Source organism: Notolabrus celidotus, chromosome 18 (genome assembly GCF_009762535.1).
Source record: "Notolabrus celidotus isolate fNotCel1 chromosome 18, fNotCel1.pri, whole genome shotgun sequence".
In the NCBI taxonomy this organism is placed as follows: domain Eukaryota; kingdom Metazoa; phylum Chordata; class Actinopteri; order Labriformes; family Labridae; genus Notolabrus; species Notolabrus celidotus.
The window spans coordinates 30,578,054-30,605,426 of NC_048289.1; the positions used below are offsets into that span (position 1 = coordinate 30,578,054).

At 41.4% G+C, this 27,373-nt stretch overlaps 1 protein-coding gene across 1 annotated transcript in view; it reads right to left on the bottom strand.

Annotated features, from left to right (window-relative positions):
- The window catches only part of LOC117830534 (formin-like protein 1), a 48,296-nt gene extending 22,532 nt beyond the window's left edge, over positions 1-25,764 (bottom strand). Inside the window, exons 1-7 of the mRNA XM_034708684.1 lie at positions 24,913-25,764; positions 4,387-4,470; positions 2,905-2,988; positions 2,678-2,751; positions 2,365-2,448; positions 2,072-2,215; positions 468-576 (exon numbers count right to left, since the gene is read on the bottom strand). Coding sequence (XP_034564575.1) covers positions 468-576; positions 2,072-2,215; positions 2,365-2,448; positions 2,678-2,751; positions 2,905-2,988; positions 4,387-4,470; positions 24,913-25,071 — 738 coding nt within the window. The 5' untranslated portion in view covers positions 25,072-25,764. The remainder of the gene's footprint in view (positions 1-467; positions 577-2,071; positions 2,216-2,364; positions 2,449-2,677; positions 2,752-2,904; positions 2,989-4,386; positions 4,471-24,912) is intronic.
- Positions 25,765-27,373: the final 1,609 nt, after the last annotated feature.

Sequence of the window (27,373 nt, forward strand, 5' to 3'; positions counted from 1 at the left end):
ATTTTAAGCAAGATTTCCTACTTTGTTGTCATATTTTTAACTAAAAGTCTTCCTCAGAAGTGTTGGTTTTTGCTTTAATTATCTGATTTCAACCTAAAAAGTTGAAAAAATTTGAATATGTGTGATTTTTACAGCAAAAGTGAGAGTTCTAACTTGCTTTTGGTATTACTGTCATAATATTTAATTAAAAACTCCCATGCAGAAAAATAATGAAATGATGCTGTCTTTAAAATGTGCCTGATTTTGACCTTTGATCTTGAATTCAGAGGTCAAAAATAAGTTTCTGTATCTCATAAAGTCATTTTCAGTCAGTGTGTCATATGTAACAAAGTCTCTTTTACTTTGATGCTTCATTCTTTCATTCTTGGCTTCAACAGGCTTCCATACGTGTCTGTCAGAGCGGATGTGTAAACAAAGGTCATGACCACACAGATCCAGAGGACAGGTATGTATGTGTGTTTAAATACCTGGTAGTTCATGATGGCACGTAAACACATGATGCAGAGGTGAACGTCGTCAGTCTGGCTCACGGGACGAGAGTTCCTCAGAGCTTTCCTGTTTTGGAGAGAGTTGAATCTGCCAGGTGAGAAACACGGGGGTTACGGATCGGTTTCCCTAAAACTAGTCACAGTACATGTTTGAAGAATCAGAGATATGTGAACCTTTTATTAGTGAAGGATGTTTAATGAGAAACTCTGAGCAGCTTCATAAATCAATCATCATGACACACGACTGAAGCTGAGGATTAATTGGTACGTTAAAGCGAGTGACGCAGACAAACTGGCTCCTCCCACCTCTCTGCTCAGGAGTTAAAGTGTGTTGATGTTTTTCATGCCAACATTTTTTACATTCATATGCACACGCACACACACACACACACACACACACACACACACATATAGAGTCTGAACAAGAGGCGACAAACTATGACAGGAACTCAGTGGCTTCATATCACAAAGATCAGCTGTCTAGGAATGTGTGTAGGTGTGTTTGTGTGTGTGTGTGTGTGTGTGTGTGTATGTGTGTGTGTGTGTGTGTGTGTGTGTGTGTGTGTGTGTGACCCACACTGCACTAATTTACTACACTCAAATGACACAACCGATAAATAACACAAAAGGAACTCTAAGTAAAAAGAAATTTGAAAAATTAAATATTATAGAACTAAATTAGATAAAATAAAAAAGATGAAATAAATAAAAAAAATGTTAAGTTTAAATCAAATTACTTTAATGATCGAAATAAAGACATCAAATCAAATCAAATGAAGATACTCTAATTTTAATTCTAATATATTATAAGTATATTACATATACATTAATAACAATATTTTAAGTATTGTATATGTATATTTTTTTCAAGTTTAATTGCTGTTATAACCTTTATATTTTTCATCATTTATGCACTTTATAATTATAAATTATTTTCTTGATATTCTACTATTTATAACATTTTTCATAATTATTTTTTTAATAGTTTGTATTAATTTTCTAAATTATAATAATATCATTTTTATGATAATATTTAATTTCTTGTATATTTTTAATTTATTTAAATTTTAAAATCTTTATTGTTTCTATAAACCTTACGTCTTAATAATTTTAACTTTTTATCTAATATTTATATATTTATAATAAAACTTTAATTATTTATATTAAGTTTTATCGTTCTATTATATTGTCTTCTGATTTATTACCTTCATTCCCTGCATAGTATATAAAATGTATAATAAATACTAATTGTTAAATAAAATTAAATATTTACTATTTTATTCATTATTTAGAATTATATAGTCTTTTTTATAACTGTTTTTACTCCTGCTCAAAATAATGTTTATGCCCTTTTTTATTATATATTTTTTATTTTTTGTAATTTCATACATTATTATTTTTAAAAACAAAATGTTTGTTTGTAGTTTTTAATAAAGTTTTATTCTGATTCTGTACATACTGATCTAAATACTGATCTAAGTTCATTATGCCTCTCTCAGGTTTTTGGATACTCTTAAGTATCAGCGTGTCAAACAGAGGGTCTGTATGTTCTGTCACTCCTCCTCCGCCCGCTCCGTCTCTACCTGACTGTGAAGGCCTTGCTGGCCTTGGAGGCGCTGTGAGTCGGGGAGTTGCTGGCACTCCTGCTCAGATCTTCGGCCGACCTCTCCAAACTTTTGATTTTGTCCGCGGGCAGCGTGCCGTTGTCCAGATAGTCCACGTCGTACCTGTGAGTCACACAGTTTACCGTCACACAAAGTAGCCCGTGGTGGCATTCAGGAGACAGAGACAGGCAGGGTGAAGGAGATAAGGAGACGTAGTTAAGCTGCGTCTGTTCCAGGAATGAGAGATGATGTTGTTTCAGGCTGATACGTACGAGACGGCACTGTGGGCGAAGGACAGATAATCCACCAGAACATCTAAACCCTGGTTCTCTTCATTCAGGAACTCCTGAGCCCAGCTGGAGGACCAAAACAGATCAAGATCTTAAATCTCCAACATGATCTGCTATCGGTTCAAAAGTTTCAAAAGCATGCATGCAGGATTAAATCTCCAACATGATCTGCTATCGGTTCAAAAGTTTCAAAAGCATGCATGCAGGATTTGTCTTAACCGCACTGCTTCATATCAAACTCTGTGCAGAAGTTTGAACTCCATGAAGCCCTTTCTCCCTGCAACGCCAGACTCACCCGATATAATTGGTCCTCAGGGAGATCTCCAGCTCTCTGAGGACCTGAGTGGACTCCTGGACTCGTCTCTTGAACTGAAAGGACACACGCAGAGATGTTAGAAGGTGAGGAAGAAGTTAATTATTCACAGGAGGTAAAGCTGCTGCATGTTTTTTAAAATATGTCTCTCACTTCACAGAAACTGATCTCTGACCTGAGGTGTGGGTGGGGACTGTTTTTGGTCTTACCTTTCGACTGACCCCTCCGTGATCCAGATAACTCTTCAGCTTCTCCAGATACGCTGACGGGGGGTTCTTCACTTGAAAGCGCTCCTGAAGATGCAGACACACACACACACACACACACACACACAGATCTCTAATTATATTTGATTGCTGTGCTGCAGTGAGGAGGAGGGGGGCTCAGAGGGCACAGGGTTTCACACAGACTCTTTGATTACTCAGCGTCTCTCATGCAAATGAACCTGATCTTAACAAGTTTTAAGAAATTATTCCTCTGCAGCACTTAAACACAGTCCGACTGTACCGGTCTCCCTCCTCTCATCCAGCTGAATCATCTACCCTGAGAGTTTTTGACAAGGTTGGAACTGCATTTGTGTTAATAGTATAAAAACAACATGAAAAAATATATACGTATGTTCACAGACAATGGTTTTAGATGTGATTTTGAGCCCATGCAGTGACTTCCACTACAGAGTCATGTCTGTTTTTAATGCAGTGACTTCCACTACAGAGTCATGTCTGTTTTTAATGCAGTGACTTCCACTACAGAGTCATGTCTGTTTTTAATGCAGTGACTTCCACTACAGAGTCATGTCTGTTTATAATGCAGTGACTTCCACTACAGAGTCATGTCTGTTTTTAATGCAGTGACTTCCACTACAGAGTCATGTCTGTGTTTAATGCAGTGACTTCCACTACAGAGTCATGTCTGTGTTTAATGTAGTGACTTCCACTACAGAGTCATGTCTGTTTTTAATGTAGTGACTTCCACTACAGAGTCATGTCTGTTTTTAATGTAGTGACTTCCACTACAGAGTCATGTCTGTTTCTAATGCAGTGACTTCCACTACAGAGTCATGTCTGTTTATAATGCAGTGACTTCCACTACAGAGTCATGTCTGTTTCTAATGCAGTGACTTCCACTACAGAGTCATGTCTGTTTATAATGCAGTGACTTCCACTACAGAGTCATGTCTGTGTTTAATGCAGTGACTTCCACTACAGAGTCATGTCTGTTTATAATGCAGTGACTTCCACTACAGAGTCTGTTTATAATGCAGTGACTTCCACTACAGAGTCTGTTTATAATGCAGTGACTTCCACTACAGAGTCATGTCTGTTTATAATGCAGTGACTTCCACTACAGAGTCATGTCTGTTTATAATGCAGTGACTTCCACTACAGAGTCTGTCTGTTTTTAAAACTCAAATTGAAAATGAGCATCTGTTTTTCACAAGTCAATAATAAGTTCCAGTTTTAACATATAAAAAGAAGCAGACTGAAGTCCAGGTGTCCTCTGTCCCTCTCTCATCATGACTCAGTTTGTTATGGACCCACCTGCGGTTACTACGGTGACGTGAATATTTAATGAGCTCCCTCGTGTGAGCACGTCTGCTGGTGTTGACTGAGGCTGTGCCATGGATTTGCTTGTGTTTGCATGGTGACACTGCAGACCGGGCAGTGTGTGTGTGTAGAGAGGGGACTCACCTGGTCACAGATGAGGTCCCACTTCTTCTCGTTGTCGTACTGACTGAGGATCTTCACCTTGTCTGGAGGGAGATTCATCGTGTTCTGGAAACGGGACAAGGGAACCTGATCACTACACATCATCACATACATGACACACCGTTCTCAAGTGTACCTAAATATTTGTTAGGATGCATTCTGTCCTAGAAACATCATGACAGCATACACGTGTCCTTCCTCTAAAGCACAATGACGCCTTCTTCTATAATGCGTTACTGTCCTCTCTGAGTCACAGAGTCCAGTCAGCCTCCAGTCATTATCAGCTGAATGCTGGTATCCATTGTCACAACTCAATAACAAGCATGTTGCTAAAGCTGCACTATGGTCTCACTCATCACCTTCTCGTAAATGTAACAGGGTCAGATGTACCTTTACCTCATGCTGTCTCATTACAGCTACATATAATCAAACTGGGTGCACTTTAGATTTGAGTGGAAGGACCTCCAGACTCCAGAAAGTAGAATTTGTGAGTCCTAATTTCTTTCTGCTCTCTTTAAAGCTCCAGTAAGGAACTTTCAGGTTGTGTTGACTCTGGCGCCCCCTGTGGACAAAGTTATAATGCTTGTTTCTTTGCTGTTTTTTCATGTTTTTACCAAAACAAACATCCTGTTTTAATTTAACAGTCAAAAGGTGCATTTCGACCAAGAGTTCCAGGGTCTTTTAGCCCCCAGAACTACTTTACCCTGAACTAAAGGGTTCCTGTGCCCCCATTTGGCATTTTTCCACCGCAGGAACTTTACCATGGAACTTTACCCCTGAACTACGTGCGTTTTGACCAGAGAACCCAGGGTCTAAATTTAGTTCAGGGGTAGATAATCTCCCCCCTGAAAAGCCCCTGCTTGGGAGGTAGTACTTTTCAAAGTTCCTGGGGCTTTCGGTTGAACGTTTGGTGTTTGTGGCGTTTACACAGTTGTTGAAACACAGAGGGAGTTCCTGGGAATGCATGCTAGCTTAGTTTTTTATTAAAATTTCAAAATATTATTTAATATAATTTTTTCCTCCATACGTCACTGGCCTGATTTGCACAATCTACCCGGGACTTCAGCCCGTGGTCGAAACGCAGACAATAATGGGGGCAAAGGAACCTTTTAGTTCAGGGTAAAGTAGTTCTGGGCGCTAAAAGACCCCGGAACTCTTGGTCGAAATGCACCTATTGTTGTCTGTGTTTTCGACCGCGGGCTGAAGTCCCTGGTAAATTGTGCAAATCAGGCCAGTGACCTATGGAGGAAAAAAAACAAAAAGCAGGGGCTTTTTAGGGGGGGAAATTATCTACCCCTGAACTAAATTTAGACCCTGGGTCCACAGCTCGAAACACACGTATTTCCAGGGTAAAGTTCGAAAAATGCCTTATGTCTTCCCTGAGTTCCCTGAGTTATTTTTGACTTTTTGGATTTAGTTCTTCAGACATTTCAGTAGTTTTCTTTGTACCTTTTTGTTCTTTTGTTTATTAAAACCTTTCTATCATAAATTCTGCACTTTGGTCCTCCTTTATCTTTCCCTCAGAAAGACAGAAAGACCGTTTCCTGCAGGTGACTGACACCTACACCTTGACGGAGAATTCGGACATCAAAAATAAACATGTAGAAAAAGTTAATCTTGATTCAGATGGTCTTGGTTGCTTTTGTAGCTCATAAAGAGACATCAGTGTTAATTTCAGTCTGTTTCATATCTGGAGAAAAATTACTTATAGGAGCTTTAATTGGATTTTTTTTGTTGTTGTTTTTTAAAGTTATATTTTTGGCCTTTTTGCCTTTATTTGATACGACAGCTGAAGAGAGACAGGAAATATGAAGAGTAGAGAGAGGGGGAAGACATGCAGGAAATGGTCGACCGGCCGCAAATCGAACCGGTGACCCCTGCGACCCCTGCAATGAGGACTGTAGCCTCTGTATGTGGGGCACTTAGACCGCTAGGCCACCAGCGGCCCTTTAATTGGAGTTTTTACCTGTTTGTGTCACATACTTGATTCTGATTGGTCAATACCCGTAATGTCTGCTCCAAATGACACAGAACAAACATCCAGCTGTGCAATAAGCTCAGATTTTGAACCCCTCAGTAGGACCGATGCTCTGTGTGCTTTAAAGCTGACTTACGTTGATTACGCTCATGAGCAAACTGACTGATGCGATCAAAGAAGAGTTTGTTTGTCAGATAACAAACTGCAAAAAAGTTTCACCCTCTTCGCAAAGTTTCTGAGAACTCCTGATAAAACATCCTCCCCACGCAGACGTCCACAAACTGCAACATCAGCCGTGGTGATTCAAACACGCAAACACACACACACTGGGCTACTCGACATGAGACACACACACTCTGCTCCCTTTGCTTAAATGTTGCATGTGCTCTCCGTAGCTGCTCGTTCTTTTTTGTCCTCCTCCCTCACTTAACGGTAACATTCAGCAACTTTAAGGTTCACGAGGGGGTCGGTGAGTGTGTGTGGAGTCATCAGGCGTGACTCAGTCTGCAGAGGAAAGTCCAGCAGACTTACTCAGCTGCAAGGCCTCAGAAATAAGCTCCAGCTGAACACGAAGCCAGATTCTTTAAGGGGTTGAAGCGGCGGCGCTGACAGCTGCTACTCAAGCAGGTAAAACAACTGCTCCTCATCTAAGGTGGAGCCAAGTTCACATAGCTGCAGGTTTTTCCTTCCCCTGATTCTGATTTGATTGGTGGAAACACACTGGTTGCTGATGTTTTGCAAGCGTTGATCGATCTTACAATGCAAGGAATACATCAGCAAACTCACCGCCTGCAGTTTCTTGAGATACAAACACACTCATTGTATCTTTTTTGCATTTGAAGCCGAGCCTGTCTGCACTAAAAAACACATGGAGGCTTCTGTGTAAACACGATGTGAGCTGTGCAGAAAAACAAGGCCACAGCAGACTCAGCCGGCGCAGCAGTAAATCAATGCTGATGTGAGGCTGGATGTGAATCTGATAAATCAGGCTGATGAATGGAGCCGGTGGGTCAATACGTGCCGGCTTTACATGGTCCGCTGGGTCACTGTACAAACATTTCAGACTGACAAAGGAAACAACACAAAGTTCAAGATGAATTCTGAAGAACTGAGTGGTTATAATCACAAAAAGGAGAAACATTGTTAGAAAGAGAGAAAGCTAATTCAGCGAAAGTCTTGAAATGTAAAATAATCTGCCTCAAACAACCCAGCAGCTGTTAGAGGATCATCATGATGTATTAAAAGATGGACAACGTTACAGCTCCACAAAGATGAAGTCACAATGTTAGTGGCTGCAGTATAAGTCATAAAGCCCGCCTCCATGTTAACAGATGGGTCAAAATATAAAATTAAAGCTACAGTGTGCAACTTTTAGCAACATTTATCAGAATAGACTTCATAGAAATGTAATCTAGTATTCATAAGTGTGTTTAAATGAGTGTTTAATCACCTGAATATAAAGATAGTTTTGTTTTGGGTAATTTAGAATCTACACAGGAGCGGGTCCCCGTCCACAGAGGCGGCCATCTTGGAAAACTGCATATGTGGCTTGAGCTAGAAACTGCCATTGCTTTTGTATTTTAAAGATATTTTTTGGGCTTTTTTGCCTTGTTAGGTCGGACAGAGGAAGAGAGACAGGAAATGTGGGGAGCAGAGAGCAGTAAAGAGTCAAAGTGAGTGACTTTAGTGTCTGTTTCTGGAGCACACGCCTTCACTTCAAAGGCAAAGTGACGCTCTGAGGCAAATATGCATTTCAAAAAGAGTCTGAAAGCTGAACAAGGCATTCTTTTAACTGCAGGTGTAGTGAAACACAGGAAGCCACGCCCAAAGCATACCCTGCTGCATGTCCTTTAAACTCTAGACTGGAAGCCCGCCTCCTCCATGTTAACAGATGGGTCAAACTATAAAATTAAAGCTACAGTGGGCAACTTTTAGCGACATTTATCAGAACAGACTTCATAGAAATGTAATCTAGTATTCATATGTACGCTTCAATAAGTGTTTAATCACCTGAATATAAAGATAGTTTTGTTTTGGGTAATTTAGAATCTACACAGGAGCGGGTCCCCGTCCACAGAGGCGGCCATCTTGGAAAACTGCATATGTGGCTTGAGCTAGAAACTGCCATTGCTTTTGTATTTTTAAAGATATTTTTGGGCCGTTTTTGCCTTGTTAGGTCGGACAGAAGAAGAGAGACAGGAAATGCGGGGAGCAGAGAGCAGTAAAGAGTCAAGGTGAGGGACTTTAGCATCTGTTTCTGGAGCACACGCCTTCACTTCAAAGGCAAAGTGACGCTCTGAGGTAAATATGCATTTCAAAAAGAGTCTGAAAGCTGAACAAGGCATTCTTATAACTGCAGGTGTAGTGAGACACAGGAAGCCACGCCCAAAGCATACCCTGCTGCATGTCCTTTAAACTCTAGACTGGAAACCCGCCTCCTCCATGTTAACAGATGGGTCAAACTATAAAATTAAAGCTACAGTGTGCAACTTTTAGCGACATTTATCAGAACAGACTTTTTAGAAGTTGAATCTAGTATTCATAAGTGTGTTTAAATGAGTGTTTAATCACCTGAATATAAAGATAGTTTTGTTTTGGGTAATTTAGAATCTACACAGGAGTGGGTCCCCGTCCACAGAGGCGGCCATCTTGGAAAACTGCATATGTGGCTTGAGCTAGAAACTGCCATAGTTTTGGGTTTGTAAAGATATTTTTTGGGGCTTTTTTGCCTTGTTAGGTCGGACAGAAGAAGAGAGACAGGAAATGTGGGGAGCGGAGAGCAGTAAATAGTCAAGGTGAGGGACTTTAGTGTCTGTTTCTGGAGCACACGCCTTCACTTCAAAGGCAAAGTGACGCTCTGAGGCAAATATGCATTTCAAAAAGAGTCTGAAAGCTGAACAAGGCATTCTTTTAACTGCAGGTGTAGTGAAACACAGGAAGCCACGCCCCCAAAGCATACCCTGCTGCATGTCCTTTAAACTCTAGACTGGAAGCCCGCCTCCTCCATGTTAACAGATGGGTCAAACTATAAAATTAAAGCTACAGTGGGCAACTTTTAGCGACATTTATCAGAACAGACTTCATAGAAATGTAATCTAGAATTCATAAGTGTGTTTAAATGAGTGTTTAATCACCTGAATATAAAGATAGTTTTGTTTTGGGTAATTTAGAATCTACACAGGAGTGGGTCCCCGTCCACAGAGGCGGCCATCTTGGAAAAAATGCACATGTAGCTGTAGTTAAAAACTGCCATTGCTTTTGTATTTTTAAAGATGTTTTTGGGGCTTTTTTGCCTTGTTAGGTCGGACAGAAGAAGAGAGATAGGAAATGTGGGGAGCAGAGAGCAGCAAAGAGTCAAGGTGAGTGACTTTAGTGTCTGTTTCTGGAGCACACGCCTTAACTTCAAAGGCAAAGTGACGCTCTGGGGCAAATATGCATTTCAAGAGACAAAAAGAGTCTGAAAGCTGAAGAAGATATTCTTTTAACTGCAGGTGTAGTGAATCACAAGAAGCAACACCCCCAAAGCATACCCTGCTGCATGTCCTTTAAACTCTAGACTGGAAGCCCGCCTCCTCCATGTTAACAGATGGGTCAAACTATAAAATTAAAGCTACAGTGGGCAACTTTTAGCAACATTTATCAGAACAGACTTCATAGAAATGTAATCTAGTATTCATAAGTGTGTTTAAATGAGTGTTTAATCACCTGAATATAAAGTTAGTTTTGTTTTGGGTAATTTAGAATCTACACAGGAGTGGGTCCCCGTCCACAGAGGCGGCCATCTTGGAAAACTGCATATGTGGCTTGAGCTAGAAACTGCCATTGCTTTTGTATTTTAAAGATGTTTTTGGGGCTTTTTTGCCTTGTTAGGTCGGACAGAAGAAGAGAGACAGGAAATGTGGGGAGCGGAGAGCAGTAAAGAGTCAAAGTGAGTGACTTTAGTGTCTGTTTCTGGAGCACACGCCTTCACTTCAAAGGCAAAGTGACGCTCTGAGGCAAATATGCATTTCAAGAGACAAAAAGAGTCTGAAAGCTGAACAAGGAATTCTTTTAACTGCATGTGTAAAGATTAGTCAATCACAGGAAGCCACGCCCCCAAAGCATACCCTGCTGAATGTCCTTTAAACTCTAGACTGGATGATAGTTAAAAAAACAAAAATCATACTGGGTTGAAAAAGGCTTGAAACTAGAGATTCAGATCATAAACTCATCAGGAAAATGTTTACTGAGGTCAGAAAACAACTTACAAGAAGAAGTACGCTTCATTTATTTTTTTAAAGCAGGCTCCTGTTTGTAACAAGTCGAAACGCCCCCTAGTGGCCATTAAAATAATGCACATTTAAGGCATCTGGCTGACCCCAAAAAAATGTGTCATGAGCGTATCATCACTTTGAGACTTTTAAAGTTTAATATGAACACTCAGAGGGTTCAAGTTAGTCTCATGCATTAATGTCTATTTTGCACATTTAAGCTGGACGCTACTCAAATCTGCAGCAGGTCGTCGTTTTGCAGAAGAAAACCCTGTTTGTATCACCTGGAGGAGTCTACATCTCTTCAGGTGACCACTTCACTAACAGGTCTATTGTAAAGACAGATGGAGCCGCCCTGCTGCGTCCGAGTTCTCTGTGTGACAGTGATGTAAAATACAAGCTGTGAAGGAACACGAGCGGCTCGTTTCACTTTGAAATGAGTTGAGTTTTCTCTCCGGCTGGTGGTGTGAGGTCCTTCTCGGTTCATTTGGTGCACACTATGACATGTTAAGTGTGAAAGCATGTGGCCGTTTTTGTCACACTCAAATTGGCTCTCTCTCTCCATGACAACCTGCACTATAATTGCTGCAGTATCTCCAAGACTTGGAAGTCTCTCTGCTTTTAACTGTGCTGATTTAAACGGCGTTAAAGAGTAAGAAGAGCGACCTTCACAGCTGCCATTAAAACCTGCACTAAGTGTTCACGAAGGAACAAAAATCTGAGATTAATTTCTACGTCGCAGCAGAGCTTTGAAGCATCTGTACTCCGTGTTTAACAGCGTGTTGAGTTTCAGAATCTGAGGCAGCAGGAAGAGAAAGGCGGTGTGTTGTATTCAGCAGACAGAAGTGGGTCATTGTTGTGTCGCTGAATGATGCATGCTGATGCATTCCTGAGTTTATAAAAGTGCTGACGGTCCCGAAAGGCAGGATCGATGGAATCATCGTGTTCACAGAAACAAGCTGCGTTTGCAGCAGAGGCTGAATAATCACACTTTAATCTGCTCTCCTCCTCTCTGCAACGCTTCTCCTCCTGTGTCTGCTCTACATGTCGCCTGATTCCACTGTGTCACATGTCATCGTGATAATAAACATGTCAGTCAGTGTAAGGATCAATGCATTCATCTGTCAGGACACAGCTTGGATTAATACTATAGTGCTTTCCCTGTTTGTGGTCGCGGTGGGCCGCTGGAGCCTATACCAGCTGTCACTGAGTGAGAGGCGGGGTCCACCCTGCACAGGTCACCAGCCTAAAACAGGGCTGACATGTAGAGACAACCAACCATCCATGCACACTCTCACACTTAGAGGTTTAGAGTGATGAATTAACCCGGCGAGCATGTTTTTAGACTCAGGAGAACATGCAAACTGGATCCAGGAACTGTCCTGCTGCAAGACCGTGCAGCCTGAAAGCCAAATCAGTCAATAAATTCAACCTCATCTTCTTTGTGGGGTTTTATTAACTCAAAATTTAACACATTATTGAGCTTCTTTGTGGTTTTTGGCACAAACGGCAGACCAAGATGTCTCGGATCAAGCTCTTTCAGGGAGTGGTATTCTGAATGGTGGCTGCTAAATGACAAGGCCCGATTTAAGGAGTCAAGAAGCCAATGGGTGAAGCTCAGTCCATCGTTCATACAGTCTATGGTCAAGACATGAGGTGCTTTTCAACCAGAAGATCAGGGGTGATTATGCAAATCAGGTCAGTGACGTATGGAGAGGCAATAAAAGTGATTGCACTACACCGCAAGACCAGTAGAGGGCAGTAAGGCAGAGATGAAGTCCATACAACAAAGATGACACCACAGAAGGAGACAGACAGGCCGGCATTGTCATGTGCGACACCACAGTTAGGCTGCTAGCATGAAGGAGATTACTATTGTGCTATTTTTGATCAAGCTTTATGGCATTAAAATGGATTCACTGAATCAACACTTGGAAGGAGACAAGCGTGAGTGGCAAAGCTCCTTCAACACAGCTTTAAAATTGCTTTAAATCGAGCGTTTCATGTCAGAGATTGACCGGTGTTTCGGTTTAAAAAGCGACCCTGTTAACTGGAGACTCTCAGCCGGATGCATCCCTCATAAACGTCTTTAGACGATCATTAAATATCTGATGAGGATTTTTGAAATCTTAATAAAAACTAAACTAGTTTGCATTCCCAGGAACTCCCTCTGTGTTTCAACAGCTGTGTAAACTCCACAAACACTGACACGTTCAGCTGAAGGTCTCCAGTTTACAGGGTCACTCTTCAGACTGGAACACGAGAGCTGACAGAGACGCATTCACACCATCAGGCTCAGAGAAGACCGATGTTCAGGAGTCATTAAACCAAGTGAATCACAGGTGTGTGTGATGTTATTGTGGATGGAGGGGGAATAAAAACACTGTGGGAACGTTCAGCATTGAAGGCCCCGCCCACGGATAGAAAAGTACTACTCCCCCAAGCAGGGGGTTTTCAGGGGGAGATTAACTACCCAGGAACTAAAGTTAGACCCTTATTCCTGCTGTCGAAATGTGCATAGGTCCTCAAAAAGTCCTGGGGAAAGTTCCTGCAGTTGAAAAGCACATGGAGTTTGGTGGTGTAATGAAATTGTCAAGAATGAAATATTGCTGCAGAGGATGATGAGATTGGTTTTGGGTGTGCGACTTGAGTCTGAAAACAGGGGATTTTTTACTCGTGCTTATCTCCTCTGTTGATTCATTCATTCGTTTTTTACATGATTTTAACCGCAGGAGCAAAATTTTCACTTTTTTTCTGCTTTTGGAGCACAATTTCAAATTTGAGGAAAATTATTTTTTTCGACCACTCCAGGTCAACTTTTTTGTAAATTTATTTTTTGTCAATTTTTTTCTGTCAAATTTTTTTTGTCAAAATTTTTTTTTCAAAATTTTATTTTTCAAAAAAAAAATTGTCAAATGTTATTTTTCATATTCATTTTTTTCAAAATTTTTTGCAACATTTTTTTTTTCAAATTTTTTTTTTGTCAAAATTTTTTCAAATTTTTTTTTTCAAAGATTTTTTTCTGCAAAATTTTTTTTTCAAAATTTTTTTGTTTCAATTTTTAAAAAAAAAACATTCACAGTCATTGTTTTTTCCAGCTGTGAATCACTTGATTTCTCTTTCTTTCATTAGTTTTTATTCGTTCTATCTTTTTTGTATGTGTGTGTACTTTTCAAAAGAAGAAGCTGTGATTCTCTTGATTTAGCAGCTTGTAACAGTAGTCTTCTCTAAGCCAACCGTGAATGCGTCTCTCCTCCTGGTGTTCCGGTTTTAAAAGTGACCCTGTAAACTGGAGACCTTCAGCTGAACGTGTCAGTGTTTGTGGAGTTTACACAGCTGTTGAAACACAGAGGGAGTTCCTGGGAATGCAAACTAGTTTAGTTTTTATTAAGATTTCAAAATATCCTCATCAGATATTTAATGATCGTCTAAAGACGTTTATGAGGGATGCATCCGGCTGAGAGTCTCCAGTTAACAGGGTCGCTGTTTAAACCAAAACACCGTCCGATCTCTGCCACGGCTTTTTGAGTTCAAAAGGATTTTAAAGCCTTGTTGAAACGTCTTTGCTACTCGCGCTTATCTCCTCTCACGTGTTGATTCATTCATTGCTTTTTACATGATTTTAACTGCAGGTGCAAAATTTTCACTCTTTTTCTGCTTTTCAGGTCAACTTTTTTGTCAAATTTTTTTTGTCAAAATTTTTTCTGTCAAATTTTTTCTGTCAAATTATTTTTGTCACATTTTTTCTGTCAAATTTTTTTTTTCAAAAAGATTTTTTTCAAATTTTTTTTTGTCAAATGTTATTTTTCCAATTCTTTTTTTTCAAAGTTTTTTTTTTTCAAAAGTTTTTTTCTGTGATTTAGAATCACAGATGTTTGTGATGTTATTGTGGACTGAGGTTAATCTACCAATCAGACACGTTCAGCATTGCAGGCCCTGACCCCCTGAAAGTCCCAGGACCTTTGAAAAGTACTACCCCCCTAGTAGGAGCTTTTTAGTGGGGAGATTATCTACCCCTGAACTAAATTTAGACCCTGGGTCCACCGGTTGAAACGCATGTAGTTCAGGGGTAAAGTTACTCCTTCACAGGTACTGATGTAAGAGCACATCGATGTTCACTCCAAAGCCAACAGACGTTATCTTGTGTTCTTGTGATCCTGCTGCTTCACAAACGAAGACATTTAATAGAACAAAGAAACTTAAATCAACTTCTTAACCTCCTCACAATCGAGTAAACACACTCTCCCTTTTTTGTTTTCTCCCTCTTTTGTCTTCGTCTCCGTCTGTAAATACACAACACAAATCCACAGATGTACATTTACAATTCCACCCACTGCCGCATTCCCAGCTGGGAAATATGCAAAGTGTTATGTAAAACCCTGAAGAGAGAAAGAGTGCTCCAAGTAAAATTTGGATTTGACTGAATCCTTTCACTGGCATAAATCACAGTCAAGTCGTTTGTTCTGCTCACATTTCTGTCACTTTTATATTGATCCTTTCAGACACACAGCAGGCGTCATTACGTGAATAAAACATCAATAAAAGCTGCTCACAAAGAAACCTGGAGGATTATAGTGCACACAAATACTCATGCAAATGTGCACACACACACACCCTGCAGACCCAGCACCTCTGAGGGACTTTCTCTTTGAGCCTCTGCAGAATGAGACCAGTGTCAGTCTGCAGCATCCCTCACTTCTTCACTCCCAGGCAGCAGCGAGCCGACTGGTTTGTATGCAGACAGAGTTTCTTCTCCACTTAACACGGAAGATTTGCTCTGCAGACTCAGCAGAAGAAGGGGGACTGGAGGAGGAGGAGGTGATGGAGGAGGAGGAGGAGGGGGCGTGATTGTTGGGGGAGATGATCTATATTTGGGGGGGGGGTGCAAAAGTGATGGAGCAAGAATCCCAGTGTTCACACCCAGGGAGCGTGCTCAGCACAGGGTGGGAGGAGAGATGATTTAAGATTCAGTTAATCTGCTGCAGAACAGTGACTGTGTTTTTCTTTTCTGCACATGCACCTGCAAACAAAAACCTCAAATTCACTGCAGCTCCACACGTGCTGGAGCTAAAGAAGCTGCAGCAGTTGGCACACGAGGCAAACTGTTGGCAGTGGTCATCCCACGACCCCAACACATCCTACACACACACACACACACACACACACACACACAAGAATCATTCTACAACAACTCAGAGTCCACTTTGAGCAGTGAGATGAAACATCATGTGTTAACATTTAAAGCTCCAATAAGGAGGTCAGAGATAAACATGTCCAATAATCATCCTCTTTGAATCTCACTTATTCCACTAATCAATGACCCTCCAGAATCAGACATGTTGACATTCTGGTGTAGATATTGTTTGCACATTTAGTTTGGCAGTTCATAAAAACATTGAGCATGTGAATGTTTTGGAAAGGTCACAACTTCAGCTATAAAATGTTGGAAGTAAAGAGCCGAAATGAATACCAGGAACAGTTCAAAGATAAAGGAAGTTTAAAATCTATAAGTGATGCTCTGTTTGTGATTGTAATTCAAACTTCTATTGCTTCCCTGTTTGTCTGAGGGAGATATCTGTGGTTCTGACCAGGGATGGGACAGGATTTTCGAATATTTAAAGACATACTTTGAATATTTTCTCATTTTAAAGTACGATTTTTCAACCTTTTCACTGGTGACTGGTTGTAATAAGGTATTCCCCCCAGACGGTGGCTACAGAGCGTCTTAAAGCTGAATGCTAACTGCATTAAAAAGCAAAAGAAGAAGAAAACATGAGCGACAGTTGCTGCGATTTTCTCTGTTTCTGAATCTCACACTACTACACACGTATTTTCAGAGACTGAGCATGGCTGTAAAATGTAAACACACACGCCACATTGCATCACAGAAACACCTACATAAAGATCAAGACAGACGCTGTCAGTGCCCGCTACTATCAGCACCTCGTCCTGCTGCTGGTTAATGAGACTGCCACACAAACGGGCCGTTAATGGGACAGGTGTGTGTGTGATGATTGGAATAATCGCCAAATAGATGCCAATGATAATCGAATAGTAATCTGGCTTGAAATGCCCATCCCTAGTTCTGAGTCATTAGATTCAAGCACAAAACATCTGAACTGGAGTTGATAGCAGTGCTAGGGACAAAAGCCTGGGACATGTCTGCGTTCAATCGACTCAACATTTTACATCATCACTCCCTAATAAGAACGTTTTTATCATCTGAGGCTCAAATGCCGGTCACATATTCTGTCTCCGGTTAATGCAGACTGCTCCAGTGCTCTACTACCTAGATGTAAACAAGCACAGGTGACAGATGTGGTCTGGTAGCGCGGCATGGTTTAGATAAGTTAGATAAAGTTGTATGTAGGCTGTGTCTGGTTAAACGGACATATAACCACTCCACCAGAGACATGAGGAACCAGCACAGTCAAGTCAAGTCAAGTCAACATTATTTATACAGCACATTTAAAACAACCAGTGTTGTCCAAAGTGCTTTACAAGATAAAAAGTAAAAATTACATGAAGACAACAATAAACAACATATCAGGATATTAATGTCCTCTTCATGAGGAGAAGGCCAAAGAGAAGAGATGTGTCTTCAACAAAGATTTAAAACATTCAACAGTGGGGGCCGATCTTAATTGGAGTGGTAAGCCATTCCAGAGCTTTGGGGTCCGCTGCTGCAAAGGCTCGGTCCCCCCCCGGGTTTTAAGGCCACTTTTAGGCACATCCAGGTGCAGCTGGTTTGTTGACCTCAGTGCTCGGGTCGGGTTGTGAGCATGAAGAAGATCAGCCAAGTAGGATGGTGCCAATCCATTCAGGGGCCTTGTATGTTAAAAGTGTGACTTTAAAATCAATCCTGTGACGGACTGGGAGCCAGTGGAGAGCACGCAGCACAGGTGTGATGTGCTCCCTCTTGTTCCTGCCAGTCAGGAGGCGAGCTGCCGCATTTTGTACAAGCTGCAGGCGCTGAATAGACGCCATGTCTAAGCCGACATACAAAGAATTACAATAATCAAGCCAAGCCGTAATAAAGGCATGGACCACTCTCTCTAGATCCTTAGGAGGGAGATAGGCCTTCACCTTCGCTATGAGTCTCAGCTGGAAGAAGCTGGACTGAACCACAGAAGAGATTTGTTTCCTAAATTTGAAGGCACTGTCAAAATGAACTCCAAGGCTCTTTACAGAGGAGTGAGTATTTGCTGCGAGAGGGCCGAGGGTGCTCCCATCGAACTGTTGGGGCTGTCCAAATACAATGACCGCAGTCTTTTCCTCGTTAAGGTGCAGAAAATTTAGGCTCAGCCATAACTTTACATCTTTCAAACAGTTGAACAAGGACTGCAGGGATCCATTCCTCTTTAAGCTGAACGGCATATAAATTTGCACATCATCAGCATAACAATGAAATGAGACGCCATGTTTCTGGAAAATAGATCCCAGGGGCAGCATATACAATGAGAACAGGATAGGGCCCAAAACAGACCCCTGAGGAACACCACAAGTAAGAGGGGCTGAAGGCTAGCTCTGCTAGTGGTAGCAACAATCAGGCATAGTTTACCTGCAGACTCTGTGATCCTAAGATAAGTATATTGAGACTTATCTTTAGACAAGTAGGGGAGTCAGAATTTGAATGTCTGTTGATACAACTAAGTTGCTTCTAAAAGTCTCTAATACAAGCAATAATCAGTTTTATCTGATTGGTGTTCTTGTATGAAAGAGATACTCTGAATTTAGTAGGATTGGATCATTACCAGGAAGGAAAAGACAGGTATCTGTAGCCTCCATCTCTAACCTGAACACTTAAGTTATGCAACAATTGTTTCAGCAAGCGCACAAAGACAGCTTCTTGTGTTCTAGGTTTCAAGTGGAGGAACCTGCACCCTGCTTCTCTGGCCTCCACTCTACCCAACACCTTCAAGAGGAACTGAATCAGACTGCAGGCAAGAACCTTTTACCAAACATGAGTTCTTGATGTCCAAAGACTGAACCCAGGAGAGTGAAGTTCTGTTTCAGGAGCAGGTAAACATCCACGGTGTCTGAGCGAGACGTTTAACTAACATAAACCTGTTTAACATTCAGGGATCCACGCTGTGTGCATGTAATGTATTCCAGCTCCTGAGGACAAATTGATGCAAATAAATGCATATTACTGATCAAATGACTCAACAGATCTTTAAAGAAGAGCCTGCGTATGATGTCTAACTTATTAATGAACACTAGAGGCCTCCTGGCTTTGAAGTTGCAGCTGAAAGGATCCCAAAGGAGGTTTTTTTAATCAGTTAAACCTGAGTTTTTAAGGTGAACTGGTCTGAACGTAATCATGGAGTTTAATCTTCATCGTCTAAAAACTAAACTTGATTTTGTGAAGTGTGCAAATCTATCTATCCACCAGGTTCCACAGGCATTAGCTGAAGTGGATCACGGACGTCCTTTAGATGGAGAAGCTCATCAGCAGAGGTAATAATAGTTCCAGGAGAGTTTATGCTCACACACATCGATTGAACTGCCTCAGAGGAAGGAAAGACATTTATCAGAGCTCTCATTGATTACCGTTCACCTTGAGGAGAGAGAGAAGGAGGTTTCTGTTTCTGTGATAATCCTCCGGCCTGTTTGTTTACCTTTTAATGCTATCATATCCTCGCCAACATGACATCACAAACGATCCTCCTCACCTCGGAGACTCGGGTGATAACGATCAGACAAAGAATGCCGTTCATGCTGTGAGCGGTCCGTCCACATATTGAGCATGTCTGCGCTGTCAGACTCGGATCAGTCATCACACAGGCATGACATCAGTTTGTCAGCGCGTGCTGTTGTTAACAAGAGAGAAATAACAGCTCAGTGAGCGAGGTAATGAAGAGACATGGAGTGACTGTCGAGGAATGCAGGCCGTACGACAGCGTGAGGGGAGAACTAGGAAACTTAAAAATATGTCTGAGATGTTTTTAACTACGTGACTTTCCAATTCACAAAGCACAATCACAAGCACAGGGTCGACTGCACCCCAAACTGTGCTGCAGGACAAAAGTGTCTCTGTGTGCTGGTGCAGTTTGTGCATATTTAAATGATCCATTCTGCTTTAATTTCAGGCAAAAATAGCTTTTTCTATGTGAATGAGCCTCATTGGAAAAAAACATCTGATTCTGTAGCAGCAGCACTAACAGCCACACACAAGTTCAAGTGTCATTTTCCCCTCTGCTGAGAGCTGGTGGCAGTTTATAAGATGTTACACTCAAACAATGACAACAACTCATCCTCAGAAGTCTGATCAACATATATTGGTCTAAGAGGTCCCCAAAACATGTCTTTAAAGTTTATTGCTCATAAAAACTCTTTGAAATCAGATTCTGGTCTGCCTGTAAACGGCCCTGCTCAGAACAGGCTGTTTTCTGTGCCTGTGCCTTTAAATGAGAATGAGCTCTCTGACCACGCCCCCTCAGGAAGTGGGTGTGGCCTCGGCTGTCCAGCACGTTGATCTAATGTTTACATGTTAGCTGAATATACACGGCTGCTCACAGACCCGCGTTACTTCAACCCTCTGAATCTGATCCAGAATCTGATCCTGACGGAGAGGCGCCTGCAGCAGGACCTTTCTGAACCATTGGTCACAGATTTAGTGTTTCTTGTTGTTTTATTTGTCAGCATGTCGACGTGTGTCTTGGTACACAGCTACGAACATGTAGCTATGTGGCTATGCTAACTAGCGCTAGCACTTTTCCATGATAAATAAAAATCATCCACTAGATCTTCAAATCTGCAGACGTGGGGAGTCAAACCGACCTTTGTGTTTATTAAGACAGCCTACAACTAGCATGCCTCCCTCCTAAGCTCCTTGTTAGCACACATGTGTGCAGGGAATGAAAAACGGAGGAGGGGTTGAGTTGTATTTTATACAGTCTATGGGCTGAACAAGCTCCGAGCTCTGACTTCCTGTTACAGACCGGATGGCGTTGTGACGTATGAAAAACACTGAAGTCTGAAACGGCTGGTTTCAGCACACATTTACAGAAAGGTGGAGAAATCAGAACAGGGGCAGAATGGATCCTTTTCATTTTCAGGGGGTTTGTAGACAGGGACACATATTTCAGGGAGAGAACCATTAAAAAGTCCATTTTGCATGATATGTCACCTTTAAAAACACAATTTTCCAGCGTTTTTAACGGTGCCTGTTGTTACATGATATACCACCAGACAGTGGCAGTAGCGCTACTGAAAGATGTTTGCTAACTGCATTAATTACAAGCTGCAACCTCCAGTCTTTAAATATGAAGACAATAGGGATGGGCATTACAAGCCAAAACACTATGCGATAATCATTGGCATCTTTTCGATGATTATTGGAATAGATTTAATAACAAAAGAAGAAGAAAACATGAGCGATAGTTTCTGAAAATACAGGTGAGATGCAGAAACGGAGAGAATTGCAGAGACTGAGCATGGCTGGGAATAGACCTGCCAGGGCATCAGCAGCAGCATCTCGCCCAGGTGCTGGATAACACAAACAGAGCGTTTTTATCCTCTATAACAGGGGAATCCAAAGTGTGGGTCAGGACCCCCTGGGGGGTCGAGAGAAACAAATGGGGGGTCATGAGATGTCTTCCAGAATGTTTTTTTTCCCTTTCATTATCTAAAAATATTACATTTAACCCAGTACAGTAAAAAATATTGACAGAAATAGTAGCTAAGCTTAAAATAAAACCTTGAAAATAGTAAATGTGCTGAGTTTTCTGCCTTTCTTTGTTTCCAGATGACTCCTAAGTTTAGGGTTAGTGAACAGGTAATTATCTAAAGCATCAGCAGCAGCAGGTTAATTCATAACAGCACAGGAAACACAGACACATGCTCATATAGGTAGGGTCATTTTCTGCAGAGCAGCTAAACAGCACACACTGTGAAGTGAGGGTGAGGGGGGCATTAGCGAATAATCCCTGAATAGATGCCAGTGACTATCGAATATCTAGTTAATATTACTTGAACTTTATAGCTATGATTATAATCAGGGGTTAAGCCTGAGGCTGTCAAAGGCTCAGCCCGGCTAACTCTCTCATGTTGAGAAAGTCTGGACTGTTACGAAGGCACGATAAGAGCGCTTTGTAACTGGATGAGCCGTTCTTACTGGCTTACTCCAGTGAGAAGGTTTTGTTGTAAACCATAAACCATGGAAATAGTGCCCCCCTACCCAACCCACCTCTCCAGTCCACTTCATAATGTACAGTATGTGTAAACAGATTGGAGAGTGGAGATGCTGAAGGTTCATCTGCACAGTGAGACACGAAACAAGAGCAAACTGCACAAAGCTGCAAAACTAATAATGCACAAGCCTTAGTGAATTCACCCCTTCATTGATCTGTGTTTATATATGTGATATTTTCTGTGTTGCTCTTATGTTGCACTGAAATTTTGCAGCTATGTGGCTCCTTCTCTTTTGATCCAGTTACCGTCAATCAGTGCTCGAAAAATGTCACTTCACTTAGCAGAAAAATCAGACTATGTCGCTGATACAAAGTCCAGACCTCAGCCCTCAAATGTGCAATTAGCCTGGTGAGACAAATCTTTACGTGCTTCGTTTGGCTGCAACCTTTAGAGGCTGTCGTTATGATGCTGAGGCAAGAAAAAGGCGAGGAAGTCGACGTAGAGATGAGATCAGGGTGAAAGGTTGTAAAGAGACAGTGAGGTGTTTACTTCCTGTTTGTGGCTGGACAAGGAGTTCTTGAAGTTATAAGATAAGATAAGATAAGATAGTTCTTTATTCGTCCCACATTCTGGGGAAATTTAAGTGTCACAGCAGCACAAAGTAGACAGTGCAAAAGAGTATAAAGCAAAGAAGAGCCTATAAAATATCAATTATTAAAAAGTTATTAGCAATTAAAATTAAAGAGGTAAAAATAAGCATATCTTACAACATATATATTTATATATTATTGGTTATAAAGTCTGACCAGTGTGTCGACACCTTTAAGGCTATGCACTTATTTTGAGCACAACTTAACGAAGACATTTTGGCGCCTAATGAATCAGCGACTAAAAGACTGACTCTGAAACCCCTGAGGTTTTAGCTTGCAGTAAAAAGAGACTGATGTTAAAACTAGGGATGGGCAATGATTTTCAAATATTCAAATATTCGTTCACTTATTAAAAATCGAAGAGTTACTTTGAATATTTTCTCTGTATAAAAGTACCATTTTTCATTGTTTTCACCAGTGCCTGGTTGTAATACAGTATTCCCACCAGACGGTGGCTATAGAGCGTCTTCAGGCTGTATGCTGAGCGTATTAGCAAACAGAAGAAGAAGAATGCTGACTGCATTAAATAGAAAAAGAAGAAGAAAACATGAGCGACGGTCGCGGCGATTTTCTCCATTTCTGAATCTCACAGTGCTACATTCGTATTTCCAGAGACTGAGCATGGCTGTAAAATGTAAACACACACGCCACGCTGCGTCACAGAAACACAGATATAAAGGTCAAGACAGACGCTGTCAGTGCTCGATACTAGCAGCACCTCATCCTGCTGCTGGTTAACAAGACTGACACACAAACGGTCTGTTAATGGGACAGGTGTGTGTGTGATTATTGGAAAAATCACCGAATAGATGCCAATGATAATAGAATAGTATTTTGGCTTGAAATGCACATCCCTAGTTACAACTGACATCTCTGCATGAGCTACCAAAGCAAATGTGACCATGAGTCCATAGAATGACCGTTCCTGTACAGGTCGGCGTCAGACGAAGAGGTCAGGGGGCGCCAAAGTCCATGCACGATAAAAGTTTCTCACAGGAGCTTTAAATCGTGAGACGTGTGGCTCATCTCAGAGGATGTTTGAGTTCATCTTAAAGGCGCTGGATGAAGGTCGAGGTCATGACTCTCTGCAGGTGAGGCCACAACAAACTGGGGAAACTTGTTCTTTAACTCTCTTCAGTTAAACAAAGAAAAAGCTGAAATGATTGTTTTTGGAGGAAGAAAGGTTAAAGGTTACTGCTCAGCTCCAATCTGCAACGATGAAATGTTCAAACCAAGCCAGAAACCTTGGTGTAATCTTAGACTCAGACCTTAATTTCAGCAGCCACATTAAGACAATCACAAAGTCCGCCTAGTATCACCTTAAGAATATATCAAGGATTAAAGGACTCATGTCTCAGCAGGATGCAGAAAAACTCCTCCATGCATTTATCTTCAGCAGACTAGACTACTGTAACGGGGTCTTTACAGGACTCCTTAAAGAGTCCATCAGACGCCTGCAGCTCATACAGAATGCTGCTGCTCGAGTCCTAACAAGGACCAACAAAGTAGACCACATCACTCCAGTTCTAAGATCTCTACACTGGCTTCCTGTCTGTCAGAGAATAGACTTTAAAATCCTGCTGATGGTTTATAAAGACCTGAATGGTTTAGGTTGATCTGCTGCTACTGTATGAACCACCTGGACCTCTGAGGTCATCAGGTACTGGTCTGCTTTCAGTCCCAAGAGTCAGAAGGAAACATGGTGAAGCAGGGTTTAGTCATTATGCTCCACATATCTGGAACACACTCCCTGAAAGCTGCAGGTCCGCTCCAACTCTCACCTCTTTTAAATCAAAGACTAAGACCTTTTTATTTCCCACTGCCTTCCTATCTTAGATTATTTTAACTCACTTTAAATTAAAATTTTAATGTAATTTTTAATAGATTTCTAATTTTCCTTTTCTTGTCTGTTTTATTATATTTGTCATTTTAATTGTGCTCTTTTATGCCTGTCTGAATGTCTCCAATGCTTTTAATATTTTCATGTAAAGCACATTGAGTTGCCCTCGTGTATGAAATGCACTATACAAATAAAGCTACCTTGCCTTGCCTTTAAGTGCTCTGTGAAGTTTGTAGGTTAAAACATAAAGAGTTCAACTCCTGGATGTATATTTGACCTTCTCTTTGAGGTAATCAAATGATTATTTGTGAGGAAAGTATCACAAAGTAGGAAGTGTTTGTAAATGTAAACTATAGTTGCACCTTTAATTAAATTGTAAACAGATCTGCCTCCCCTCATCACCCCCTCCCTCCCTCCTCCCTCCCTCTGGACCATGCAGTGAGCCTAATGCTGCAGTAAGCTCCAGCATAAAGGCCCTCTTATGTATCTTTCCACAGAGGCATTGTGTACCTGGCACAGCGATAAGCTTGTCCTGAGGTCGTGCACATTTCCTACATATTCTACATTCTTTGTTTCCCTCTGCTGTTTGCCGTGTGCTCGTTTCTATTGTGTGAAAGTTGACGTGACCTGCTGCGCCGAGTGACGGCGACTCACCAGCACGGCGCTGAAGCGCTGCTCCAGTTCTTCCTCAGGTGGCATGGGGAGCTTCAGCCCAGCTGTCTGTCTCTGGGAGCCGGTGGAGGCTGGAGGGGTGGACGTCGCCTTGCCCTCCTTCCCCTGAGGGACCTCCATGCTTCCTGCTGCGTTACCCATGACTATAAATCCGATTGATCCAGAATAAACACAAAAACTACTCTGCTCCTCAAAAACAGATCAACAAGCTCAATAATTAACAAAGTGATTTGTGTCTAGTTGTTGAAAGTTGAGTCTGAGTCTCTGTGAGGGACTGGCCTGTGACCTTTCAGTATTATCCACAGTCTGTTGATTCATGCTGAAGAAGAAGAAGAACTCCTCAAACGAGGAGAAAGCAGCAGGATGGAATCCAGCCCTGCCTCTGAACGAGCTCCTGATGCATTATGAAACCCTAGAAAGAGGGAAGGGGATATCCTGAGAGTGACAGACAGAGTGACAGCTGAGCCAGTGAAAGAGAAAAGGGGGAGGAGAGAGAGAGGGAGAGAGCCTGTAGCTGTACGCACAAGACGAGGCTAAGATAAAGAGAAAAACTCACAAACAAAAGGATTAACAAATAAAAGGAATCACTTCTGTATTTTCCTCCAAGACTAAACTCTGGAGGAAACTACTCCAGAAGCTGCAGCACCCTCTGCTACACAGAGTTTTCTGGGCTTGCAGGTGGTTTTTGGAGGTCCTCCATCTGCTGCAGGATGCTGCGAGTCTCTGAGACTTTGATCTCCACGTCCAGAGAGGAAAAAGAGGAAAAGAGGAAGAGGCAGGATCCAGCAGGCAGCCACTCCGTCTGTCCGAAACAGGGACAGAGAGAGGCAGAAGGCAGCACAGGCAGGAGCTGTAACAGCAGAGAGCACAGAGATCTGAGAGTCCTGGGTCCTAAAGCCTCCACGTTCATGGAAACACTCAGCTGCTGGTTAAAGCTCCTGGGAGCATTTTTATGATGTCTGCTTCAGTGTCACGTCTAATTATTGTTTTTTGCAGCGTGTTGGGTTTTCTGCTGGAGGTGACATTCTTCACGATGCACGAGTTGTTGTTCTGACACATTCTCAGGGTTGTTTTCCTCATACTTAGAGATATGAATGACGCTGCTCACATGGTGTTTTCCTCCAGTCTGAACAGTTTAAAGCAGCTTCTTTAAAACAAAAGAATCATCAGTCAGACAACTCAAACAGATGTTCTTTTTTTATCAATGGAGTCTGGTGGTTTTGAAAAGAGCAATTTGTTTGTCTTATTAAAAAGTATCTTGTGTTTTTTAAAAAAAGGTCTGTCTCTGTGGGGTCTTTGATTTAGTGTGATCAAACTGAAGCGATCCTAAAAACTTTGTGTATCCACGTCATTTCTTTAATGTATATTTGGACTTCTCTAACTCGACTTATTGGACAGTGGATCAAATAGAAAACAAACAAAGTGAAATTACGCAGTGACTTCTTCAAGCAGTGATCTCTGTTTTGTTATCTTTGCTGCCCCCTGTGGTGGAAAACTGTAACTGCAGGTATTTTACCCTCATTGATTTGTTTCCTTATCTTTTACTTTCACTTGAGTTTGAAGTATTGTGTATTTATCGATCTTCACTATCATTTTTTGAACATGTTTTATTGATTTGAGAGTATTGATCGTGTTTCGCTTATAATCTGTCAGTTTTGTTGTCTTTGCTGCCCCCTCTGGTGGAAAACTGTAACTGCAGGAGATTTCCCCTCACTTAAAATCGTCCTTTCTGAAAGTTTTGTTTCCTTTTCTTTTGTTTCCTCTTAAGTTTGAAGTATTATATGTAAACTTGTCGATCTTTACTTTCTTCTCTTTTACATGTCCTATTGATTTTACAGTATTGATTTATAATCTGTCTTGTTTTGGTCTTATGTGATTGCTTTAGTCTTTTATTATTGTTATTTTCTGTCCGTCGGTCCCTCTGTGAAGCACTTGAGGCTGCATTCTTGTATGTAAAGGTGCTATAGTAATAAAGTTGAGTTGAGCAGGGCCTGAAGTAATAGTGCAAAACTTTAATAATGGATTTAATGTGGATTATGGACATGGTTTGAGGTTTTTCCAAAGAAAGTCTGCTTGCAAAAAACCAAAGGCTTCTGCAAATACAAGAGCTTTAACTAACGAGAGAAGACATTGTCCTCCTGACTCATTCTACACAATTACTTGTGTGTTATCGTTAGCATCTGTCACGTCAAAAGGTTAAGTCTGGCTCCCTTTTTAAATGTTTAACAAAAATCTTCTGATCAAACCCTGAAGACAGAAATAATCTGATGCAGCAAGAGTTAATAAAAATACAGCAGAGAGGAGGGACTCGCTCAGTGCTTTTGCTTTTGTGTCTGGCTCGTTCTCATGCCTCAATTTTTTTAAATCCAACTTAAAATCCCCCATTACATCCTTTCCTTTCCTGACTCAACCATCATCAGAGCCCTCATATATGCTCTCGTTT